The 25,947-nt window shown below is 39.8% G+C and overlaps 1 protein-coding gene across 1 annotated transcript in view; it reads left to right on the top strand.

Annotated features, from left to right (window-relative positions):
* glu (structural maintenance of chromosomes 4-like protein gluon) overlaps positions 1–25,947 on the top strand; it is a 185,020-nt gene that overhangs the window by 147,416 nt on the left and 11,657 nt on the right. The window contains exons 18-20 of the mRNA XM_067159498.2: positions 944–1,117; positions 10,932–11,114; positions 21,262–21,494. Of these exons, the coding sequence (XP_067015599.2) occupies positions 944–1,117; positions 10,932–11,114; positions 21,262–21,494 (590 nt within the window). The remainder of the gene's footprint in view (positions 1–943; positions 1,118–10,931; positions 11,115–21,261; positions 21,495–25,947) is intronic.

The following is a 25,947-nucleotide window of genomic DNA, read 5'->3' on the forward strand; positions in this document are numbered from 1 at the left end:
TTGAAAAGGTCATGGTCAAGATCGAAGGTCTTGTCAACTTATTTCTTATAGATAAAATTGTAATCACCGCAGACAACCTAGACACAGCACAGAACCACTCAGAATGAAATGAAACAGCACAATGGCAGCTTGGCGCTTCGAGCAGAAGCCTTGGCGCCAGGAGGCTCATAGGCATGTTTATATAGTGTGGTTGCACATAATTAATCTGCGTACTGCAGTCCAGCCTACATGAACCTTGCTCAAGCCTAGAAACTCCTAATCGGTCGTAACTCATACATTTTCGCGTAACAGGTTGCCCTTATTTCATGCCACTTTAAATTCAAAAGAATGTTTGCAAATATTTTTCTCATAAACGATCAACGCGGGGAAATTGTGGCAGAGGACTAGTATTTTTTTTTTACGATCGATGCGATAAACAGTAGTTTGAGGAATGGTAGATGCAGGAATATTTAACATTAGTTTATATGGAACATTTTCAAAACTAAATAAATTGAATGATGAATACGGGAAAAACAACAGTTCTGGGAACGATGCATCGAGGTTCTATTGGATTCAATCTTGACATAAGGTAATGTGTGGATCAGTGGTAGAGTAGCAGCCCTATGATCATAGGATTGCGGACTCAAACCCGCATTTTATAAAAGAAGATGAAAGAGTCCATATTTTTTATTTCCAGTGACATATTTGGTATTTATCGGACAAAATTAATTAAAACTTGGCCACGGATCACCCAACACAGGTCCAGTTACTCTTATCATCTAGTAGAATAAAATGGAACATTGAAATTGACAAAGGCAGCCACAATGGCGACAAATTAAAATGTTTGCATATGGTAGCTGAGGCATTATCATCATCATCATCATCATCCTCATCATCCTTATGCTTTCCTTGTGGATTAAGCTAAAGTATTTAAAATTTTGTGTATGTGTATTTCTATTCCTAGGAATCTAACCTGGAAATGGAAGGTGAAGTCAAAAAGAGGAAAGAAGCGATGGCTGCAGAATCCAAGAAAGAAAACGACTTGAAAGCTGCAATGACAGACAGTCAACCCAGATTGGATGAAATAAATGCCACACTCAAGGAAAACAAAGGAAAGTTAAATGCTACTAAAAACCAGGTATGTGCCTTATTGTCACTTTTTTAAACTCCCTCACTTTTGTTTAAAAAATGTTAATTAACTGGTTTGGTGCTCCTATCTGGTGTCCAAATTTACAGGCTGTCAGACGGCCTCACGTTACTTCAGTGCCATACACTAGTTGGTGTTACATTTAAGAGCCCTCTCCAGGGTAAAAGTACAATTTTATGACAACTGAATTTATTTGCAAAAATGCATATTATCGCCTAAGAATGGATAACTTGTCTCTGCATTTTTTCTGAAACATTGTATAGGCCTAATTATTTTGTTATGATTATACGAAGCCTCCAGATCGTTCTAAGGAGACCGTGTCACTAACTGTCCAGCAGAATTGCTTAAAATTAACCAACACTGCCTTCTCGAATTGTATTGCACTTGTCTGTGCGTACCTTGTAACCGCAAAATGGAAATCTTAAAAAAAGCAAAACAACTTTTTGTACTAATCAATATGATTATTATTGGTTATATCTCTAATTTGTAATTAATGCAATTTTATTTCCATTTTGAACTACTAGATCAGTTTTTAACTCCTGTAAATTCAGGTTTTTCATACCTATTGATGTCTCCGTATGTCACAGAGAAATCTTGCCTCTTGGAATAAATTACAATCAATTTTACAATATTGAACCCTTATGATTAAGCCTTAACCTAAACAATGATCATCATCATTGACCAACTCTAGTTTCCCAGGTGTGGTATACGAACCCCTTCCATTTTGTTCGGTCCATGAACCATTCTTCGTTCACAATCCGTTCCCAATCCTGAACTCTCTCCTCTACATCCCTCTTCGTTAAGTATGTCCATTTTTCTCTAGGTCTGCCCACTGGTCTCTTTCCCCTTATTTCTCTTTCATACTCCTTTCTTGCAGACCTATTGACACTCATTCTTTTCACATGACCAAACTACTTCAGTCTTGCCTTTTGAATCTTCTGGAGTAAGGAGTCTTCTAGTCTTAAGTCTTCTCCGACTTTTTCATTCCTGATTTTATCCCTCCTGGTCTTCTGGATCATTGTGCGTAGGAACTTCATTTCTGCTGCTTGAAGTTTTGAGTTGTCCTTTCTTGTTAATGTAGCGGTTTCCAGGCTGTATGTAAGGATAGGGGTGTAGTGTGATTTATACAGTGTCATCTTGGTTTTGAGTGGTACTTCTTTATCCCATAGTAGCTGTCTTACTTGGAGGTAAAAATATATTGCTTTGCTGATTCGACTGTTTACTTCATATTTAGCTAAGTTATCCTTGGACATTATGCTACTCGAGTACTTAAATTCTGTGACACTGTCCAGCTTAGTGCAATTTAGCATGATTTCTGGCTGACTTACCCTTCTGTACCTTCAACACCACTGTTTTAGCCTTGCTGATGTTTAATACATCTCTTTCAAACTCCTGACTTCACCCCTGCAGTCTCTCTTCCACATCTTTCTCTGAGTTACCCCAAATTACTACATCAAATGCAAATGCTTTTAAGTCTTGTTGCCCCTTTTCTTTTAGCGCCTTTAATGTGGTATCCATTGCAATGATAAATAATAGGGGCGACAAAGCACTACCTTGTTGTACTCCCTTTTTTGTCTCAAACCAGTCTGACAATCCAGAACCGACTTGCTTCTGGTTTTCTCGTAAAGCATCTTAACTTTTTAAATTAGACTGTCTCGAACTTTGAGCTTTCTCAGGCACTCCCAAATAAGCTCCCTTGGTATGCTATTATAGGCCTTTTCGATGTCCCATTGTTTTTCCATTAGCATCCTGACAGCAAATATAATGTTGTTGATCTTCCAGGCCTAAAGCCATATTGTTTCTCTTCTAAAAGTGGTTCTATAATTTCTCATAATCTATCCTCTTATAATTTCTTCCAGAATTTTTAGTGCATGAGAGAGTAGTGATGCCACGGTAGTTGGGGCACAGGGGGGCGAAATGCTGGCAACCAGGAATGAGTCAGCTGGAAAATTTATTGTGTCCAATAACGGACCATTTATATTGGTATCCAACAGGTATCCAAGATTGCCTTTGAATGTTGATGAGAGAGCTCGCTAGTGGACATAGCGAGGACATGTTACAGAAGATTATCGAACGCTTGCAATATAATCGCTGGGTGCATAAATGTCAGTAACGGAAAATAATCATGCACACTTAATCGCTCATAATAACGGATGCGTCGTTGATAGGGCTCTCGCTGTAATTGAAGGATAATACAAAGTTCAGTATAGGAATTTTGAAGGGAAAGACAAAAGAATGTCATAATGTTCCTTTTAAATGCCCAGTGTTTTAAAACCTACCCATGTAATTTACATATGTAGAGGTGCTAATTATTATGGATTGCACATAATTATTATGGGTTTTGCCTCACTATTAAGGAAAAATAACAGAAAGCGAAATTACCGTATTTTCTCGTGTAATTAACGCACTTTTTGACGAAAAATAAGGCAAAAATTGTGTGTGCATAAAATATTCAAGGAATTCAGATATTTAAAAATGATTTACAGAAACACAATTGTTACTCATTTACGGTTATTGTCATTTGGGTAAAAGACCGTAAAAGTAGTTAGTGGGTCGTAAAGCAAATAGCATTATTATGGGACCCTTCAGGGAAGTGCGAAATGATTTCAATATAAATGATATCTTATAAAAAAAAAGTTTAAAAGTTTTTTCTAAAAAGTCAGATAGGGTTCATGAGGTAAGTTGGACACATGGGTTTGACGTACCGACAATGGAAAACATTCTTTCCGTTACGAGCTGACAATACGACATGAAGTGAAATAAACATGAACTAATACAATTTTTATAATTACATAATGACATACCAGCAAAGAACAAAGAAAACTGTCCAACATGAGAAGGGCTGGGCATCGAAGGAGGGACCCTGCTAGATTTCTCCAAACCGTTTATATCCAATCTTGTACGAGTGACGTGTCCATCGAACTTTTTCTTGCATATAATCGTGGATCCCTCGCAGAAATTTTACGCAAGCATTGTTTTTCGGTTTAGAACAACGAAAGGTGCAAGCTTTCTGCCATCAGCTGTTACAGCAAGCATTGCAGTACAATACATTGTTGTCTTTCGCTTCCAGTAGTGTGTACGATAACACACTATGTCCCTTTCTTATCGACTGTTCGACTTTGTGGCACATGGAAACTGATTGACATCTGACCTGCAGTTCTTGTTTGGGAAATAAAATATTCCTACACTTTACACTTCTCAATCATAAAACAATAAAAATCAATTACTTTGTGGTTGAAATCATTCGGTATTTTTCTTGACATAATGTTGTTCTTCGCCTTGAGAAAGACCCTTTCTCTTCATAAAATTAATCATCCAGCCGTGGCTAAACTTCAAATCCGAGACACTGATTCCATGTGCAGCAGCTATTTCTCATCCTTTAAAATACAGCACTTCATGAGAAACGGCATATCCAGCGTTGCATAACGAAATAATATAGTTAAGCAGATCCTCCTCTACTTGCAGAAACTTGCGGCTTTTTTGTCTGCGAAATGCTTGGTGATACTTGTTGGTTGCTTGAAGTGCACTCTCTGTTACTGCGGTAGTGGACGTTGCATTCAAACACTGATTACTTGTAGCTCGCTACCCTGTTCCTGTATGTTTCGGCACAACTGATGACCGTGAGTTTATACGATTCAGTATTACTCAAATACTTGCTCACTAACAAACAATTTTGAGATCACAGAAAACGCATGTCCCGTATCCGAAACACTCGCAAAATATGTTTGTACCAGACTGGAATAGAGCGTCACTAGTCACTTCTGCGCTGATTCTCTCACTGAACTAGTGCAGTGGTATTTCCTATCAACTGATAACAGCACGTTGCCCAGTATTTGAAATACCCGATTTCACAGGAGGGCGGCTGCTATCAGAGTTTTTGAGATCTTTATTTCGAAACGTATCCGGAGCTGCGTCATGGATGTTCGAAGAAGTTATTGCGTCAAAAGGCGGGTACTCACTAGGAGGCTGCAACCATATTTTTCTAATGAGTACGCCTTGAGCTTCGTTGCTGCAACCGTTCGCAGTGAGGCGCGCTGTGATCCATCTGGTTGTCGGTATTCCGGTGAACACAAAGCAGCGCGCAGTATGTTCGTTGACGTGTTCGAGACACATTTCATAGTCAGGACGCACGGAGGTCATGGAGTGGACTGAGGAATCCTGTCTAAATTTAATAGTATTGTATCGCAATTGTATATTATTGCCTGGCTGAGTGGCTCATACGGTTAAGGCGCTGGCCTTCTAACCCCAACTTGGCAGGTTCGATCCTGGCTCAGTCCGGTGGTATTTGAAGGTGCTCAAATACAACAGCCTTGTGTCGGTAGATTTACTGGCACGTAAAAGAACTCCTTCGGGACTAAATTCCGGCACCTCAGCGTCTCCGAAGACCGTAAAAGTAGTTAGTGGGTCGTAAAGCAAATAGCATTATTATGGGACCCTTCAGGGAAGTGCGAAATGATTTCAATATAAATGATATCTTATTAAAAAAAAGTTTAAAAGTTTAATGAAATGAAATAAAATTAAATGAACCTTACCTCTATGTGATCTTTTAATTCGCTGATGATTGCTTGACACACCTGTGGTACAAATTTACTTATGATTACCGGGTGAGTTGGCCGTGCGGTTAGGGGCGCGCAGCTGTGTACTTGCATCCGGGAGATAGTGGGTTCGAACCCCACTGTCGGCAGCCCTGAAGATGGTTTTCCGTGGTTTCCCGTTTTCACACCATGCAAATGCTGGGGCTGTACCTCAATTAGGGCCACGGCCGCTTCCTTCCCAGACCTAGCCCTTTCCTATCCCATCGTCGCCATAAGACCTATCTGTGTCAGTGCGACATAAAGCAAATAGCAAAAAAAAAAAAATTACTGCCGGGCTGAGTGGCTCAGACGGTTAAGGCGGTGGCCTTCTAACCCCAACTTGGCAGGTTCAATCCTGGCTCAGTCCGGTGGTATTTGAAGGTGCTCAAATACGACAGCCTCGTGTCGGTAGATTTACTGGCATGTAAAAGAACTCCTGCGGGACTGAATTCTGGCACCTCGGCGTCTCCGAAGACCGTAAAAGTGGGACGTAAAGCAAATATCATTATTATTATTATTATTATTTATTTATTTATTTATTTATTTATTTATTTATTTATTTATTTATTTATTTATTTATTTATTATCGTTCCGGCCATCTATGGACCACATTTTACAGTCTTTGTTATTTTTCACCCAGTCCTGACTTCACATTCTGCCAGTACTTCTTCATCCTTGCACTGACTTCTTTCTTCTGTGTAGGTTTTCTTCTTCTTCTTCTTCTTCTTCTTCTTCTTCTTCTTCACATGTTCTTCCCCAGTCTCCTGGAAACCCTTGAACTCCTTCACTTTTTGTCTAAATTTGTTTCTGTCCAGTACGTCCCCTTTTTCTACTCCTATCCTGGCCAGGTCGGTCGTTACTTCCCAAAACCATTTTGGTTCCGTCTTCCTTAGGCTGGAGAAGCTGAAAATCCTTTTTGTCAGTCGGTTGGTGTCCATTCTCTGTAGATGTCCATAAAATTGAAGCCTTCGCTTTTTCATGAATACGACGACTTCCTCTGTCTTCTGGTATAGTTCTTTGTTGGGTCTAAGTCTCCTCTCCCCACCTTTCATTTTCGGGCCCAAGATCTTCCGGAGCATTTTCCTCTCTTTTTTTTTTTCTGATGTTGTCTAGATCTCCAATCATGTCCAATGTTTCCGCTGCGTATAAGCATTCAGGTCTGATGACTGTGTCCAGATGTCTTAATTTGGCTCCATATGACAAAGCTTTCTTGTTGTAGGTGTCTCTAGTGAGCTGATATGCTGTTTCCATTTTTCTCGCTCGTTCTATCTGAGCTAGCTTCTCTGATCCATTCTCTTGAACTATTTCTCCAAGATACTTGAAGCTCTTTACTCTTTTGACTTTCCCCTCTTTCAGCTTTAACATTTGGGGAGCCTCTTTGATGTTGGTCATAAATTCAGTCTTACTGTATGATATTTGCATTCCAGTTATTTCTGCTATGCTGTGGAGTTGTTCCACTCTTTTCTTTGCTATTTCTATGTCACTGGCAAAGACTGCGATATCATCAGCATATGCCAGGGAGTCTATCCGTATAGCACCTGCCCCTCTTCCAATACGGAATGCTTCTTTGTTTGCGATTCCTTCTTTCCACTTCCTTATCACCTTTTCGAAGACACAGTTAAAAAGAATTGGTGAGAGTCCATCCCCTTGTCTCACACCAGTCTTGACTTCAAAGGACTCCGATATTTCACCCATGAACTTGACCTTTGACTTGGTGTTGGTAAGTGTCTGTTTGATGATATTCCTTGTTTTATTATTATTATTATTATTATTATTATTATTATTATTATTATTATTTATTTATTTACATATTTTACGCCCACATTGGAGCACTGAAATCAATACATTTGAGTTAATTTCTTCTTCTTCTTCTCCCAGAACTTTTTCATCCTCTCCGACCTGGAAGCCCTTTGTGTGTCCGATATAGTATATTGTTTCCGTTCAACTGCTTTTAGTTTGAGACTTATGCTTTTGTTCTTCAAAATCCTCTTCTCTTTTCTGTCTTTGATTTGTATTATTATTATTATTATATTTATTTTTAAAAAATTACTTATGGCTTGCTTGGATATTCTGAAAAGATACTGCAAGCTGGTGAAGCTGTCACTGGTGGCTAAAAATCTGAAAGTAAGTGCCAATTTATCTTGAACAGATATAGCTTTTCTAACTTTTGTGTCCCTTGTTTTTATTTTCGGTTCAACCGAATTTAATAAATACTCGAAATCGGTCGGTGATATACGAGTGAAATTCTTCAAATATCCTCTTATTTCTTGCAATTTCAAATCCAGAAGCAAATTGGAATTAGCTTTACCTTTGTAAAAGTCACCTTGCCACCATCGACGGGGATGTTTATAGTCTTCAGTTAGGTATTGCAGCAGAATATACACCGTACTCATGACGACTATACTGGATGGCATTGTTGCATGTGTCACAACGAACGCTGCGGAACTGGTGTTCGCATTGAGGTTTGACGAACGTACACATTATGCAAGGTTGCAGTAACCGTTGCGTTACGTGTTGCAGCCTCCTAGTGAGTACCCGCCTAAATGCATGAACTTTTTTTTTTTCCCTCCACTTTGGACCAAAAAATATTGGGATGCATAAATTATGCAAGGGCGTTAATTATGCGAGAAAATTCGGTATCACAGAAATATTGTATATACGAAGAAATGTGTCGGTGGTGCTTTCTCCTATGCACAATAGTTGACCAGCATACATATTCGAACAACACTTCCATTTGCTACAGGACTTGGGATCTTATTCTTGAGTTTCGGACCACTAACCCATATGCTTCTGTTTAGAAACTGACATGCTTACTAACGCTAACTTCGAGAATAAGGTCCCTGATGAACACAGCCATTAGTTTGAACAGTGATTGACTGTTGGCTTGGTGTGGTTAATGTAGTTCTTTTTTGTTACTTGTAGTGTCTGGGATTACAGCTAACCCACTTCACAGATTGGCACTTTATGATAAGGTGTAGCTTGACTTATGATGCATTTATTTCAAGTTCTTTGGAGCACACATACATGCCATAGTAAGTGTTCGTGCAAAATATGTTTCAAGATGATGATTCCAGAGTATGATAAAGATCTCGAGTGTCACTCTTGAGTTCAGTGTCCCAGTAAATTTGATGCAGGAAAAATTGGAGTATCCCAGGGAAAACACAGGGAAGGGACAGGGAAAATTGTTTTAGGTTACTAGAGTAGAATACAGCTAGGAAGGCAGTTTAGCCAGTAGAATCATTTCAGTAAGAGGTGCCTGTTTGTGCAGGTCACGAGTTAATGTTTTGAGTTTTATTTGTAAATATCACTATCAACAAATTTAGGGAATTATTTGCGTGTGTAAGATGGATCCAGGAAGAGCAAAAAGACAAGTATTGCATCGACAGGCGAGGGAAGTAGTATATAGAGTGTATTTGTATTTTGTGACCATGCAGCAGCAGGCATTCAGAGGTGGGGAAGGTGAGAAACACTATGTTGCCACACCTCAAAAGAACAGTGCAGAGGATAATGAGGTATAAAAATAATATAGTGTTCAGGTCACCAGGTAATATTGTATTTATTAATTTAATTTGTTATATTTTAATTTTGTTTCAGTATTTACAGTTGTTTTCACTCTGTGTGCATTGTTAGCTTTCTTTTTCATATTATAAAATTAGGAATTTAAAGCTTCTCATTTTCAATACGGTATAGATAAAGATGTGTAACACACACAAGTGTATTTAGTACATTAGTTTTGTAATTGCATATTCATTAATTTCTACATGGCTTGTGTTCTTATCCCGTGTTTAGCTTCTGATCCCCAAATTTGAACCTGCCCACCTTGGCCTGCTAAGTTATTTTGAGGAGTTTTTTATTTTTCATGTGATCGTGGATGTATCAGCCTCTCTGGTACCAAATTTTTAAGTTTTTAGGGAGCTTGAAAGTGTCTCAATAATGCATGTTCTCTAAGTCTCTGCACTTCGCCTTTCATTTCTCTCAACGTCCAGTTACCTTCCGTAATATCTCGAAAATTTCCCTCATCACTTTTTAGGGGTTTGGTGTTAAAAATTAATTTGGACTTTTACGAAACTTTTAAGCCCATAAAAAATATAGGTCACTTTGGAATTAAAGATATAACTGGATGAAAAAATGTTCACACTTTTGTGCTGTTATGAGTAGCCAAATTGGCATCACCGCACCTCATACTTCTGCATCTCTCTGCGCAGTCGAAGATACGAAACCACCTTCCCGGCTACGCTCTACTCTAAAGTCAAATAATAATACTAGAATTATAAATTCCACCTGTTCAATACATAAGAGTTTTTTTATTTAAATTTAAGAAATAGTTCTTAACATATTAGATAGGGACATGTTTCACCCATAATGAGGGCATCATCAGCCTAAAAATCTCATACTTGGAAGAAAGATAGATAGATCAGGATCCTGATTGTTCTTATACCTAAATAAGAGGATACTGTTTTAGGTACAAATGTGTATAAAATGACTAGCAGGTAGAATATAGTAGTTATAAGTACTCTTATGACAAAGTCTTATAGTCAATCCTTATTGTAGATCTTTACGAATGTCTCGGTTTTGAAAATGTGGTAACAAGTGGTTAGTTAAAAGTTCAAAAAGAATACGTAAATTGCTGCGCTGAAGTAAAATTAGGTAAATATGGTGCCTTATTCTGGAGATGGCGTAAGTAGCTTATGACAGCGTAATAGTTAGGATAAAAGTCGCTCTTAGTGATGGTAAGTTGTTAATTTTATACAAAAAGATAATACGACAAACTTCTTAAAGCACTTGGGAGCAAGGACAAGTACTCGCCAGAAATACAGCTGGTAGACGTGGTTGTAGCTTCTTGTATTAAAAGTCAAATGGAAAATGTGTGAGGTTGAGTAGGCCTAGAGCTTGTGGTGTTATGTCTCTTCGAAAGTTATGTTAATTTGGTTAAAGATGAGATAAAATCCAAAGTTGTTTGTCTGTTGAAGTTGTATGAAAAGATAAGACTAGCGGGCACCCTGCAATTCTCCTTTATGAAAGGCTATAAAATACGTATGTTTTGTTCATTGTAAGAACATTTGCCTGTCTGTTGAGTTGATGTATCAGCTTGATCCCTTTCTTGGTATTTATTGATATTGTTTGTTCCTTTTCTATTAACTTTTAAAAAATGGGGAATGAATTAAGGCATATGATGCAGGGGTTCTTAAGATTCATTGTTCATTCTGATATGTTTTCTTTGTTCCTTGCAGTTGGATTCTCTCAAACTGCATGAGATTCCCGGAGATTTGTCTCCAGGTGAGCTGGTAACTTTAACAGAAGAGGAGTTACTCAAGGTGGATGAAAGTGCTTTATCGTATGAAGTGTCCGTCAAGGAGAATGAGCTGAGCAACAGGCGGCCGAACATGGCTGTGTTGGAGGAATACAAGGAAAAGGTAGATGGTTCTTTACACGTTTGACTAAAATTTAAGTTAAGTGATTTCTCCCAGCTCCTCCCCTCCAATAGTAGACAGGCTGTTGTACTCAAAATCATTCACATTGATAGCACGTCACATAAGCGTCTGCTAACAGCCTGCTTTTGAATAGACAATGTGTGTCCAACCCTTGTCCCATTTCTCTACAGGGTCTGGGATGAAGTGAGATGTATCTTCCTAGAGGGTTTTTACGACCGGATGCTGTTCATGATGTCAACATCATCAGAGTAATTAACCCATTCACGACATATGACGGGCTGTGGTCGCGCACAGTGTTTTGGCGCATGAATCAAATCACGAGCTCACCTCGCAATGCATCTCTTATCTTCGTACATATTAGATTCCCTTTGCAATATAGTTTCTAACAATACACATTGTAGGAAACTAGACGTATGTACTGTTGGTAAACAATGCTGTCTGTATTACTGTGTGACAATGAAATTGTTGAATTAGTTTTTCATTGGTATTCAGTATTCATTATGCAGTAGAACCGATAGATGATGAAAGATTGAAAGCTCTTGTAGACATTCTTTTAGATGACAATTATGGCAATAATGATATTTCAGAAAGTTATTCAGAGTTTGAGGTTAGTGATAGCAACAGCGAAAGTTACTTTTTATTTATTTATTCGTATCAGAAGCAATACATCATATAAATTATTAATTAAGAATGAGAGATAGGCTTAACTGGTGAAAACATACTAGAGTTATATTCAAGTAACAATTGTATCATATTGGACCAGAATTTGGCGAGATCTCAACCATTTGGTGTGGCCTTCACCAAATCTAGCATGGTGCAAACGAGAGGGAAGGAGTTGCAATTAAGTAGGTGCGCTATGGTTTGTTCTCTGCAGGCACAGAAGGTTGACTCTTCCGAAAGACCCCACTTCATATTGTTCTTAGATCGACCGACCGCAGACTGTTCAGACTCTTCCATGTAGACCACGGCTCTTCATAACCGGCTGGAAGAGTTTCAGATGGATCCATCCATCCATTGAGATGGAGGTTTCTGGATCTCCAGGAAGTTGGTCTTGATGACTGAGGTGACTCCGAAAGGCAGTCAGTGGAACGAAGAAAACTTCTCAATTTCATTCGTTGTTCAGCAGGTTGATAATCGTGTAACGGATGTGTTTGGGAAATGTCTACTTTAGATCTTTCATGTTTGGCAAATACTTCACATCTTATATCTGGAGGAGCAATGCCAGCCAAGCAGTACACCTTGTCACAAGGTGTAGATCGTAGGCAACCAGTTATAAGCCGGCAAGTTTCATTTAAAGCAATATCACCGAGCTCGATAGCTGCAGTCGCTTAAGTGCGGCCAGTATCCAGTATTGGGGAGATAGTAGGTTCGAACCCCACTGTCGGCAGCCCTAAAAATGGTTTTCCGTGGTTTCCCATTTTCACACCAGGCACACCTTAATTAAGGCCATGGCCGCTTCCTTCCCACTCCTATCCCTTTCCTGTCCCATCATCGCCGTAAGACCTATCTGTGTCGGTGCGACGTAAAACAACTAGCAAAAAAAAAATAAAGCAATATCTACCTGTTTGGAATGACACAATCTATACCAAACACGGCATGCATATTTTGCTGCAGAGTAGCTCAGTGCTAAAGCAGTAGTTCTCATTGTTTGAGCTTGCATTCCCCATTTGGTACAGCATAACTTGCGAAGAATGGAATTTCGCGTAGATTCTTTGTGTTTTGTATTAACACAATGTTGTTCATACGTGAGTGCACGATCCAGAGTTACCCCTAGATATTTGGGTGTTGAGCAATGATCCAAGAGAGCACCTTTCCAGAAAATCTTCAGTTTTCTTCTTGCCTGCATATTCTTTAAGTGAAAAGCGCAGACTTACGTCTTTGAGGTGTTAGGCTTTAGATGGTTTTTCTCTGTAGTATGGACTCAGTTCATCTAAGGCTTTGATTAGTCTCCGTTCAGCACTTTCAAACTGATCACCCTGGGTGACAAGAGCTCGATCATCTGCATAAATGGAGCTTTTTGTTCCTTTTGGCAAGGGTTGTTGGAGACAAAACACTACTTTGGGGTAGGCCATTCCTGAGGTTCTTCTAGCGAGTATGTTGCCCTTGGAAATCCACAAAGAATCTTCTGTTTTCAAGAAGACATTGAAGAAATTCAGTCAGCTTGTTATCGTTTGTCATCTTATAAAGTTTACTCAACAGAATTTGGAGACTGTGTCATAGGCCGCAGTTAGGTCGATGAAGACTGCACCAGTTATTTTCTAATTTTCAAAACCATCTTCAATCTATTGGGTCAAATGGAGGATTTGCGATGTACAGTTCTTCCCTCTTCTAAAACCAGCTTGTTCTGGGATCAAAAGTGGTTCAACTATTCTTGTAAGCCTTACCAGAATCATTCGTTCTAAGATCTTGAATAAATGACAGAGCAAGGAAATTGGTCTGTAATTTTTAGGATCATGTGGATCTTTTCCTGGTTTAAAGAATGCTATAACTCTAGATTTCCTCCAAATTTTGGGTATTCTGCATGTTCGAATGCTGTTGTTAAGAAGATTTAGTTCCCATTCTCTAGTAACAGGTCCAAAATTCTTGATTTGTTGAATACAGATTTCATCTACACCAGGAACCTTTCCATTTTTACTGATATTTATAGCCTCATTCAGTTCTGGTAAAGGGATTAGAAAGCATACTGGTCTCCTGTTTGAATTTTGTCTTAGTAACATCCGCTTTTGTTTTAGAACTGGACAAGTCGGTGAGCAATTTGGTTTGCAGATACCTTACAAAGAGATGGGATCATTACTGAGGCGCCTGAGTAGCCTCCAGGCCTTCTGACTTCTCCTATCCAGAATATTGGTGTGAGTGAAAGTGCCGCACTAGGTTCTTCCAAATGCGCACGGCTGGTGACAAAAAAGAACCGTAGTGATTGGAAATTGGAGAAATAAAGACAATAAACCTGATATACAGTAGTGTATATCCATTTCATGGATACAGCAGTGTTTCAGAAATATTTATGGAAAATGTATAGTCCACCCACCATCCAAAATTGCAATGTTTTTAGAGTGCAGGGATCTGCTCTTTTTGAAATTATTTCGAATGAAACATTCGTACTTCAGCCAGCAGTCATTCAAGGAATGAAGAATAGGTAAGTCATAACCCTCAATGGCATGTATGCAAAATTTGAGCGATCTGCATTATTTTATATTTTATGCATGTTTTTGTGTGACAGGTGCACTCAAACTATGGACGGGCAAATTAAATCTGTTTTCAGTCAACAGTGTGGCCATTTGAATGTGTTACTGGGATGAAATGAATGATGTGATTATATTATGGTAGGAGAGAAGAGGATGAAACCTAGTGCCGGCTAACATCCTACTCTGGCGAAGACTTAACGTCTCCATCTGAACACCATCAGCTTACAAGTTCTTCAGTACATCTGCATAACACTGCAGTCCTTCTCTTGGTTCCCATCCACTTCCAAAGTGGTTCTTAAGCAACACCAAAAGCTTGATCTAGTCAAATAAATGAGTGGCTTCTTACTGTACTTCCTTCACATTGATAGGAACTAGGATAAAATTCTAAAAAGAATGTATACTCCGCACGGCCGTACTTCTAAATTGAAGTTTCGCAAAACATATGAGCATCGCCTTTCCTCTGTTGCCAGTGCGCTACGCCTGCGAGAACAGCTGATGCAGTATGACCGCAGTAAACAGACCTTTTAAATTGTAATACATACTCAGAAAAACGAATGAATATGGACTGAAAACAAATTCACAAGAACTACACTTTCTAACAATATCTGGCACTAAAAGAGAATATATTATTAACAATAAAAGAGAATGAGGAAATAATACATCACTAACGGCTAATGGCTGGCACAGAAAGGGGGTTATGGCCTACAAAGGGAACACTCTACTGATCTCAGAGTCACTGGAACCCTCCTACAATATGACAAACACACTAAATATTCAAGGAAAATGCAAAAGATCGCGAACCGTACCGAATACCACATATGCTGAGCGAGAGAGGTTAACCACGTGGCGAATGTAAATATTAGAGTTGGCAACTGGGTTTCGAGATCGTGCTCTGCCGATATAAATCGATATGAAGGCAGCTTGGGATTGGTTGGATGTCTATGCTTCAGCGCATAACCACCAGACAGAGCCAAAATCTGCTAAAACGTCAATTTAGATGTAGAGCCATACAGAGTATAATTGTGTTAAGTCCACCTATCCAATACAAATGATTGCCATTTAACACGTTCACTGCGTATTAGTAGAGCATGTCATACTCACCAACCTGAGCAAAATATTTGTGGAGAACTCTTTAAAAGTTGTAATAATTGGAGTTTTGAATGTTGCTGACCCGCACGGTGGTTAAAATCGAGACGTAATGCTGGTCATCAGGCGTATCATGCACCAGGTGCGTCGGTAGATTACTGTGCATTATTTACCGCGGATGATATGGAAAGGCATGAAAGCCCCCGTGGCTCAGGTGGCAGCGCGTCAGCCTCTTACTGCTGCTTTTCGTGGTTCAAATCCCGGTCACTCCCTGTCAGATTTTTGCTGGACAAAGTGGAGGCGGAACAGATTTTTCTCCGGGTACTCCGGTTTTCCCTGTCATCTTTCATTTCAGCAACTCTCTCCACTAGCAGTTCATTTCCTCTGTCAGTCATTAATCATTGCCCCAGAGGAGTGGGACAGGCTTCGGCAGCCGGCACAATTCCTATCCTCGCTGCAAGTTGGGGGCTTCATTCATTCCATACCTGACCCAATCACTGACTGGAAAACAGGTTGTAGGTTTTCAGTATAGAAAGGCATGAAGTCACTTATCGTTGTACGTTGCGATTTTATTTTACGTAAATAAATATCACACGAGAACACGTTCACTTCCTTGTCTAAACTACTTTATTTACACTGTAAGTCACAACCCACAATTATACACAGTAGTAAATTACACCATATACAACACTCAGTAGCGGAGTACCCTGAAGTCTGTTCTGACAAGTACAGATATCAACAACGCTGATGCGTGCACTATAACATTCAGACTTGAATTCATCGCCTCACTCACTTGAGTCCAGTACTCAGACTGTCACACTGACTGACAGCTCGATATTTATACTATTCGATCAACCATCTAGAATGATCGACTTCTAAAAGAGTTCTTACAACACTCTAATGGAACACACTCGAAACCTTGATCGACCAGCTAGTCGAATGGGTACTCGAACATTCATTCAGTATTTAAAAACATCTATGGAAATATCTACAACATTCGTAATGTGTCTACATGTATCTGGATAATAAAACCTTGCAGTAAGTTTCCAGAACCCTTCATATATACCACACTAGCTGATGTACCCGTGCTTCGGTACGGAATTCTACATTGTATACAGAATTCTACGTTAGGTAATGTACACCTTGTGAGCAAGATTGTACTATATTGCATAGCTCTTAACGTTACCCTAGGAACGTGACGGGGAAGTCACCAAACGTCTTTTCTCATATGAAGACTAGGTTAGGGAATTTTCATTGTAATGGTAGGCCTGCTTGCCTACCATCAGTCACAATCAGATTAGAGAGTTTTCATTATAATTGCAGACACTCACTCTCCACTTGCTGTTTTACATCCTCAGAAAGACTGTCTTAGTGGTTTTCCCAAGTGAAATGGACATAGATCATTACAATGACATCAGTAGGAATGGCGCGATGAAAAGCAATATGAAATACTCGACCAATTAATAAAACCACGCATTTTCTCACTTTTAACGAACGGTTCTATGCTGCCGATCTAACTGTCCAAAGTTCCAGAGCTGGAATGACCAAGCCGCAGACAGCCGTGATCTGTGAACACTCTTCCACTCTTCGTCTTTTTTTCGGCGGAAGGTGGGGGGGTGGTCGAATAGTGAGAGTCCCAAGGCAAATCTATGCCCTGTTACTAACGTTTCCTAGGAGTACCCGATGAGTCGGAAAATCTCATTTCACTACACTGATGGCGGGAAAATCTATATGACTTAGAAGCAAATTTTTCCTCCAAGCCAGAGGAGAAAACCCCTCTTCACTGTTTATTTGGAATAAAATGAATGTAGAATTTAATAACAGGGAAGAGGAAGACGCTTTTCTTAAGAAACGGCTCTTTTCAGGGTTGAATTTTGAATTATTTAGAGAACTGTGGTGCTATAATTTGGAATAGGCCTAAATTGTAATTCTAGACCAGGTGAGCACTAAGTGAGCATCTGCCAAATGTGCACACTGCTCATTCAAAACAGCACATCAGAGTAGGGATTGAATAGCTCGTATACTATGATGAACCAGTGTTGGACCAGCAGTATCACACAATGTATGAACCAGAGGAATGGCATGTTAAAGAAAAAAGTTTTCTAACCCCCTAGCTATTTCCTGCCAATATTCAATCAGGCTGTTATACTCGGTACGCAACAGTAATCCCATCTATCGGAGTTGAGGGTACCATAAGAGGCAAAGAACATCACAACAAACCGTGGTCAATGTAATGTCATTGTTGATCAATGCTATACCGAACGCTTTTGATATTGTAGGCCTTCACATTTAGTTTTCTTCCGACTCTGAAATACTACTCTTATCATAGTCGGTACAGTAAAACTGAATAAAACATACATGATGGGAAATTGTATTCTCTATAACTTTAGTTATGTAGTACTTTTCTATAGGACAAGTAACATAGGTATTGAAAAAACAAAATTTAGGCGCCTACCCCTAAACTACATTTCATCCATGGTCAGTAAAATTGTTTATAGCTTATACTATAGTTTCTTCTTCCCCGACTCAGTTTACCGATTTTCATTAAATTCTGATAACCCATTTTCTCGTGGCTCGGCGTTGATGTGGACTTAGCAACAAAAATCGAAATTCATGAATATCTGTGTTATCATAACCAGTACAGTAAAAATGTATAAGACATAAATAATTAGCAAATTAATTCTATGTAACTGTAGTTATGTAGTGTTTATCGATAGGACCACTAATAATATAAATATTTGAGAATTGAATTTTAGGCCTTCCCCTAAACTACCATTTCACTCAGCGTGATTAAAATGATTTATAGCCTAGATTGTAGTGGTTCATCCCCCGACTTTACATACCCATTTTCATGAAATTCTCTTCAGCCGTTTTCTCGTGATGCGTGTACATACAGACAGACAGACAGACAACAGGAATTACGGAAATGTAAAAAGTGCATTTCCTTGTTACTGTGGACATGACCAATACAGAAATACCATTCTTTTCAAATTCTGAGCAATGTACAGACAAAACTCTTATTTTATATATAAAAATTTTATATATATAGATATAGTACAATCAGTCTAACATACGAACATTATGGAATTTTCTACCGCTTTCGACTCTATAGATTTTGAGGTTATAAACTACGTATTTGAGGTTATACAAATCTATACTACATATTTACAGGGAAAACATACATTAATCATATTTAACGTTTAATAAAAGATAATTTAGCCTTATAATTAAAATATATTAAACATAAGAATTGAAGGTTTTACACCAGTTACAGCATTGATAATTATCCCCCCTAAAACCTTCAACATCTATTCTGTACATTCCTTACTCTAGGTCTTAAATTATATCTAGGTGTCCTTATATCTATGACTTCATCTCGCTTATCCTCCAAGATAGGTATCGGTGTGTGCTGATCCTCCATGAAGTCTGCCTTCTTCTGGGGCCCCGTAGAGAGTGTTGACTCCTCAGTCTCTCTGACTTCTTGTAGGGGTTGGGGTAACGCCTTCAATTCTGATGCATTCACCTTCGTCAGCGGTGTAGTCTTTAGGAGATACACACCATTTCCCAACTTTGTATCCACTTTGAAAGGTCCGAGGCACTTGGGAGCCATGCCAGCGTGGAAGTTCTGGAGTTTGTTGCTGAGGGGATGGTTTTGACGAAGAACTAGTGTTCCAGGTCGGAGCTCCCTTTCCTCTGGCGCATCGTTGTTCTTGGCTTCTCTCCTAGCCCTTCCCTGTCCCATCGTCGCCATAAGACCTATCTGTGTCGGTGCGACGTAAAGCAACTAGCAAAAAAAAAAAAAAAAAAAAAAAAAGGGTGGAATGGATGTACGACACTCAGGTTCATTTCCTAATGGGGCAGAAGTTTGTTGAGTTGCCACAGATTTTCCGCTTTCTTCGCCTTTGGAAGAATCCTCCTCACTTACGATGTTTACAACAGTGGCTTGGTCGGTTTTGGGAGTAGCAGACCCAGTTAACAATTGACTAACTTTACTGGACTTTTTTGATAGATGATCAATTAAATTACTCACCTCCTTAGCATGCCCTTCCTTTAATTTTAGAGACAATAGATCGCTCACCCTGTGATAAAGTGGAACAATCTTGCCTGCACTCTTTAAGTTGGTTAACAGAAGGATCGCTCACTTCAAAAAAATTATTACAGAAGCTAGCTCGGTGGTGTTGTAGGTGATAGTGGATAGAGCGTCATCAATATCCTTCTCTCCCAATGTTGGGATACAAATTGGTAACTAATGATTCTTTAAGCTTGGCGGTATCGGCCGCAACCGTGCCTCCAGATTGAACATTCCTAATAAGCAATTCGTAAATTAATTCCTCCTTGCGCATGTAGCCAGGATGGAGGACTTCGCGAGGGCCGGACATGTTCAAAGAAGTTTACAAATTTAGAAAATAGAAAAAAAAATTTCCAGCGACTGAGAAAATTCTTCGAGTTCGATCCGAAATCTATGTTTAGCCGTCAAAATGGGCTGAATTGAGACCCATTCGACCACGCTCTGCTACCCCTTTTTACGGGGTTACTCGTGGAACGCAGAGGTGAAAGAAGGTGCCGGGGTGAACGGGTCTAACTACAATGTCAAGAAAGAATTTAAAACTGAAATAGAAGGTTATATTTTTTTTGAAAAGCAACAAGTTAACAAATTCTCACTTGGTGAGATGACAAAAATAGAAAAATTAGAATAATAACAGTAAGTTATTTATTAAATTGACCACCTAATCAATACAATAAGTCATTGTCTTGGATGATTTACATTGATCTATTAACTAAAAATGGTACATGTTTCGCCTACTATGAAGGCTTCATCAGCCATTGTCTTAACCTCGGAATAAAAATAAGGTGCATGAACATAGTTTTTCAGCGGTGACATCTATGGAAAAATGTCCAAACATCTTGATGTGGTGACATCTTCTGAGAAAATTTATAAGTTGGTCCAGTTTCAATTTCATGGTTTCTCCAGTAGAGGAGTTCTTTTTTAGGCGCAAGATTTAAATTACATGTTATAAATGCGCAGCGTTGGGGTGTACCTCCCGGTACAATGTCATTATCAAAAAGATCTATTTTTCAGTACAAAGGCTTTGCTCAAATTCTACGAAAATTTGTCAAAGGGAGGTTTTCCTAAGCTGCATCGAGAATCAGCTTATTTTGTATGTTTGGTCCCACATGCATATGTGAAAGTTTTTTTTTTTTCCCCCTTTCTATTTTGACTTGTACGAAAACTAGGTCGCGTGCAAGTATTTCTGATCGTAATTTAAAGAATGCTCTCAGAATTGCTGTCAGCTGATCGCCTGTTCCAGATATTACTGGTATAATTGCGAATAAAAAGGAAAAGAAGAGCTAGAGAAGATAAATTCTCTGCTCAAACCAAATTGAAAGAAGAGTATTTTAACACTGGTGACATTGTCTCATACAACAGTTCGCAGTGAGGGGAGAATCAGTGGGGAAGGTGAAGAAGGCGGAGACAGGCCGAACGGGTGAGAGAGATGTAGGGAAAGAGGAGTGGGGGTTTGCACTCTGGTCAACCTAGTGATGTCGTCTCCTGCACCTTGCGCCGTGCAGTGCACGGGCACATGCACTCTGAAAGGCCCTGGCCTAGATTGTAGTGCTTTCTCTCCTGACCTTAAATACATATTTTAATTTCTGTTCTGCCTCTTGATGTGTGATACGCATTCATTCATAAGTACATACATACATACATACATACATACATACAAATATACATACACGACGGAAATTTAAAAATGGCATTCCCTCGTTTTTCTGGACATGACATGTTTGACTACAGTACAGACAAAACTCTTATTTTCTTTGTATAGATAATAAAACACACCTTTGTCTGTTTTCAGGAAGCCCAGTACATTAACCGCGTGGCTGAGCTGGAAGAAGTGACAAATAGGAGAAATAAGGCTCGAAGCATCCTGGAAGATGTAAGAAAACGAAGGTTGACGGACTTCATGGACGGCTACACCATTATTACAACGAAGCTGAGGGAGATGTACCAAACCATTACGCTAGGTGGTGATGCAGAGTTCGAATTGGTCGACACACTTGATCCTTTCAGCGAAGGGATAATATTTAGGTAAATTTGGCATAGGTGATTAATCCTCAGTCATCATCATTCCCATCATGTAACCTTTCCAGCATGCCAGTTAGGGTGGTGTTGAACAAGCTCTCGCCAGCTTTGTCTCTCCCTGTAGGTCTCTCTCTCTCCATCATCAATCTCCAGTCTCTTTCTGTACTCTCTACGCACATCTTCATTTGGTCCAGCCATCATTTCATTTCATTTCACAGGCCTGCAGTTTACTGAGGTCTCTTGACCACAACATGCAGGTTTCCAGGCTATATGTGAGTTTGGAAATAAAATACGAGTTTTACAAGGACATCTTGCTTCACAGGGGTACCTTCTTGTCCCGGATCAGGGGACGTATGAGGTTATAGATATTTAGACCCATTGGCCACTCTGTTAAGTACTTCTTGTACTGTTGTAGTGTATTGTCCATCAAATTGTATTTGGCAACCACATTTCCATGGCAACGGTTTTTGCTTTGCTCACTTTCATCCTAAAATCATTGAACTCGGCTACTCATTTGTTCAGCCGGTCTTGTACTTCCTTATCTGTCTTCCCCCAAATGGCAAAATCATCAGTGAACACCAAGGCATTTAATTCTGCATTTAATTGGGGTTTTTTTTGTTTTTGTTTTCCAAGCCCTTCATTACGGTATCCATAACTGCCACAAACAGCAAAGGTGAAAAAGCACTCCTCTCTTGTACTCACCGAGTTGTCTGAAACCATTTTGAATGGCCATCGCCAATTCTGATGCAACTGTAGCACTTATTGTGTAACATTTTGATCTTGATGATAACAAAATGAATAAGGTATTCTGGTATGGCTATTTTTTTTGTAGCTTTCTCCAGATGACATCTTTCGGAACACACAGTCGTAAGCCTCTTTAAATCCAAGACGACCACAGAGAGGTCTTTTTCCTTTTCCCAGTACTTCTCCATGTGTATCCGCAATGCAAAGATCCGGTCTACGGTGCTCCTGTGAGGTCTAAACCCATGCTGTTCTTCCACTAAGATGGGTTTTAATAAGGTTCAGATTCTAGCTTCCACAATCTTTTCCATTATCTTTAATCCATTGCAATACCTTTATAGTTCTCACACTTTCAATGGCTTCCTTTCTTAAATATCGGAATAATTACTCTCTTGGACTAATCTTCAGGCATCTGATTCTCATGCCACACTACGGTAAGAATTTGGTACGTCCATTGGATGCCAGATTGTCCTGCTGCTTTGATCACTTGTTACTTCATCCATCCCAGCTGATTTACCACTCTTCATCTGGTGTATTGTTCTTTCTACCTCATTCCAGGTAATCAGTACAATTATCTCTTATTCCTGGCCATTCACCAGATTCTGAGTTTGCAGATCCTTTTAAGAGATTATCGAAATATACTTTCATGACATTCCTGATGTAGTGGAACCTCGATTCGCTATTTTTGGAGGGACCAAAGGGGGGGGGGGACAGTGTGACACGGGAAAACTGAAAATCTGGGAATGAATTACAACCATCAACAATTTGGTTAAACATCACAAAATGAAATATGTGTAATTATATAGTCTTACAAACACTCCTAAAACAAAACAAACCAAACCAATGCCAACCTGTATTGGAATCAAACCGCATCAGCTAAGGTTGACAGCACAAACACCTTTGCTATTGAAATAAAGCAAGGAGTGAGGCAAGACCGTGTTCTGTCTCCTCTCCTTTTCAGTATTTACTCTGAAGGGGTATTTTCTGAAGCACTAGCAAGAAAACAGGAGGGCATCATTGTTAATGGAATCACAATAAATAATAATATTAATATTAATAAATAATTTTGTGTGGCTATTTCTAGCTGAGTGCAGCCCTTGTAAGGCAGACCCTTCGATTAGGGTGGGCGGCATCTGCCATGTGTAGGTAACTGCGTGTTATTGTGGTGGAGGAATAGTGTTATATGTGGTGTGTGAGTTGTAGGGATGTTGGAGATAGCACAAACACCCAGCCCCCGAGCCAAGGGAATTAACCACTGAAGTTTAAATTCTCTGATCCGGCCGGGAATTGAACCCGGAATCCTCTGGCCCGAAGGCCAGCTCGCTAATCATTTAGCCATGGAGCCGGACACAATACATAATTTGCGATGTGCAGATGATATTGTTCTGCTTGCAACAAATGTACGTTTAAACACAAAAAAGACCAAAGTAATGCTCATAAGCAAACATGTCATTGAACCTGTTAACTTGACTGTAGCTGGCACATCACTGGAGCAAGTCCAACACTTAAAGTATGGAACAATACTGTTGAAATTAGGTCCCGGATTGAATAGGCAAGGACTGCATTCAGAGGAATCAGCAAACTTCTCTGTAACATGGGGGGGAGTTGGGGAGAACATGGCACTACAGCCCTTGAAGGGCCTTGGCCTACCAAGCGACCGCTGCTCAGCCCGAAGGCCTGCAGATTACGAGGTGTTTTATGGTCAGCACAACGAATACTCTCGGCTGTTATTCTTGGCTTTCTAGACCGGGGCCACTATCTCACCGTCATATAGCTCCTCAATTCTAATCACGTAGGCTAAGTGGACCTCGAACCAGCCCTCAGGCCCAGGTAAAAATCCCTGACCTGGCCGGGAATCGAACCCGGGGCCTCCGGGTAAGAGGCAGGTACACTACCCCTACACCACGGGGCCGGCTCTGTAAGAGGCACTTTAAGATCAATCTCCGTCTCTGTGTACTTCGATGTTATGTATTTTCCATTGTGTTTTATGGTACTGAGACTTGGACCCCAACAGAGAACACCACAAGAAAAATTTGGTCTTTTGAGATGTGGTGTTACCGACGCCTGCTCAGAATATCGTGGGTTGACAGAATATGTAACACTGAAGTACTCCAATGCCTAAACAAAGAGCTAGATGTCATGCACAACATCAACAAGAAGAAACTTGAGTACTTTGGCCATATCATTTAAAGTGATAAATATAGACTCCTTCAGCTTATCTTACAATGTAAAATTGAAGGAAGGAGAAGTAGGGGAAGAAGGAGAATATCTTGGCTATGGAATCTACGAGAATGGTATGTCCTTAGTACCCCCACTCTTTTCCAAGTGCTGAGAACAAGAAGCAGATCGCCCTGATGACAGCCAACATCCAATGAGGATATGATACGAGAAGTAGAAGAAGAATGGGCCTTTGCCTACCAAGCGATCACTGCTTAGCCCAAAGTCCTGCAGATTACAACATGACGCATGGTCGGTGTGACTAATCCTTTGGCTGTTATTACTGGGCCTCTTGACCCATGACGCCATCTCATCATTAGGTAGCTCCTCAATTAACGGTAATCACTTAGGCTGAGCGGACCTGGAACCAGCTCTCATATCCAGGTAAAAATACCTAACCTGGCCGGAAATCAAACCTGGAGCCTCCAGGTGAGGGCAGGCAAGCTAGATCACAAGGCCAGCTTCAAACAATAATTACGCGAGTTAAAAATATCAATACTTTACATTCAGTTTTACCAGTCTCTTCAATTATTGAGTCACTTCTAAGTTTTGCTGTACCCTTGCCCCTCCTGGATGCATTTCATCTTCTGTATTGCCTCCTTTGGTTGGTTGTTCCGCCATGAAGTTCTCTTTGCATTTACTCTAATATGTGTTTTACCACATAGCTCCACAGCACTGCATACTAAAGGATTATTTCTGTGAATGAAAAGTAGGTGCATGACTGGTGGAAATTAAAAGATAAGCTAAAAATACACAAACCTATCTAGAAGCATATTTAGAGGTCCTAAAAGACTTGCTCCAGATGATGTGATTTGGTAAGGTGGTCAGGCAGTCTGATGGCACAGCCACCTGACTTCACCCGACAAGAGTTTCGTCGAACAACACAACTATACCCAACCTGATTTAGCGCCTGACCAGATCAGATCATTTGTAGGGCCTTTAACAATGGCCGCAGTGTATCACATAAAATGTTACAAAAGAAGACAGAGGAGGCAGAGCACAAACACAGCATTCCCATAACTCAGTTTAAAGCAAGTCGACAATCTGTCAGTGCAAAGGAAAACAACACTAAGTCAAAGATTGCCTGCTGATTGCACAGACAAGGTTGGTAAATCTTCACCAATTTGTCTTACGTTTGCGCCAGGAAACAATGCTGATCATTTTCCAGTCTTTTTTGATATGCCTCACAACAGCACTGCAAAAGGATCATGGAACGTATTTATGTAAATCAGCAGTAATGATAAATTACAATGACAGCAATGCTTGCCATTACAGCTGACAGAAGAATGTTGCTGCCTTACGTAATTTTCAAGAAGAAAACAGTGTCTAAGAAAAAACAGTTTTCCCGTGGAATTGACGTACGAGTGCAACTAAAGTGTTGGATGGATGTAGAGCTCATGCTTACTAGGTTAAAACTGGTGTGGGATAGAAGACCCGGTGCACTACTGAAACACCAGGCTCTGCTTGTTATATGTAGTTTCCACGGTCACATTGTGAACAA

This window comes from Anabrus simplex, chromosome X (genome assembly GCF_040414725.1).
Source record: "Anabrus simplex isolate iqAnaSimp1 chromosome X, ASM4041472v1, whole genome shotgun sequence".
NCBI lineage: Eukaryota > Metazoa > Arthropoda > Insecta > Orthoptera > Tettigoniidae > Anabrus > Anabrus simplex.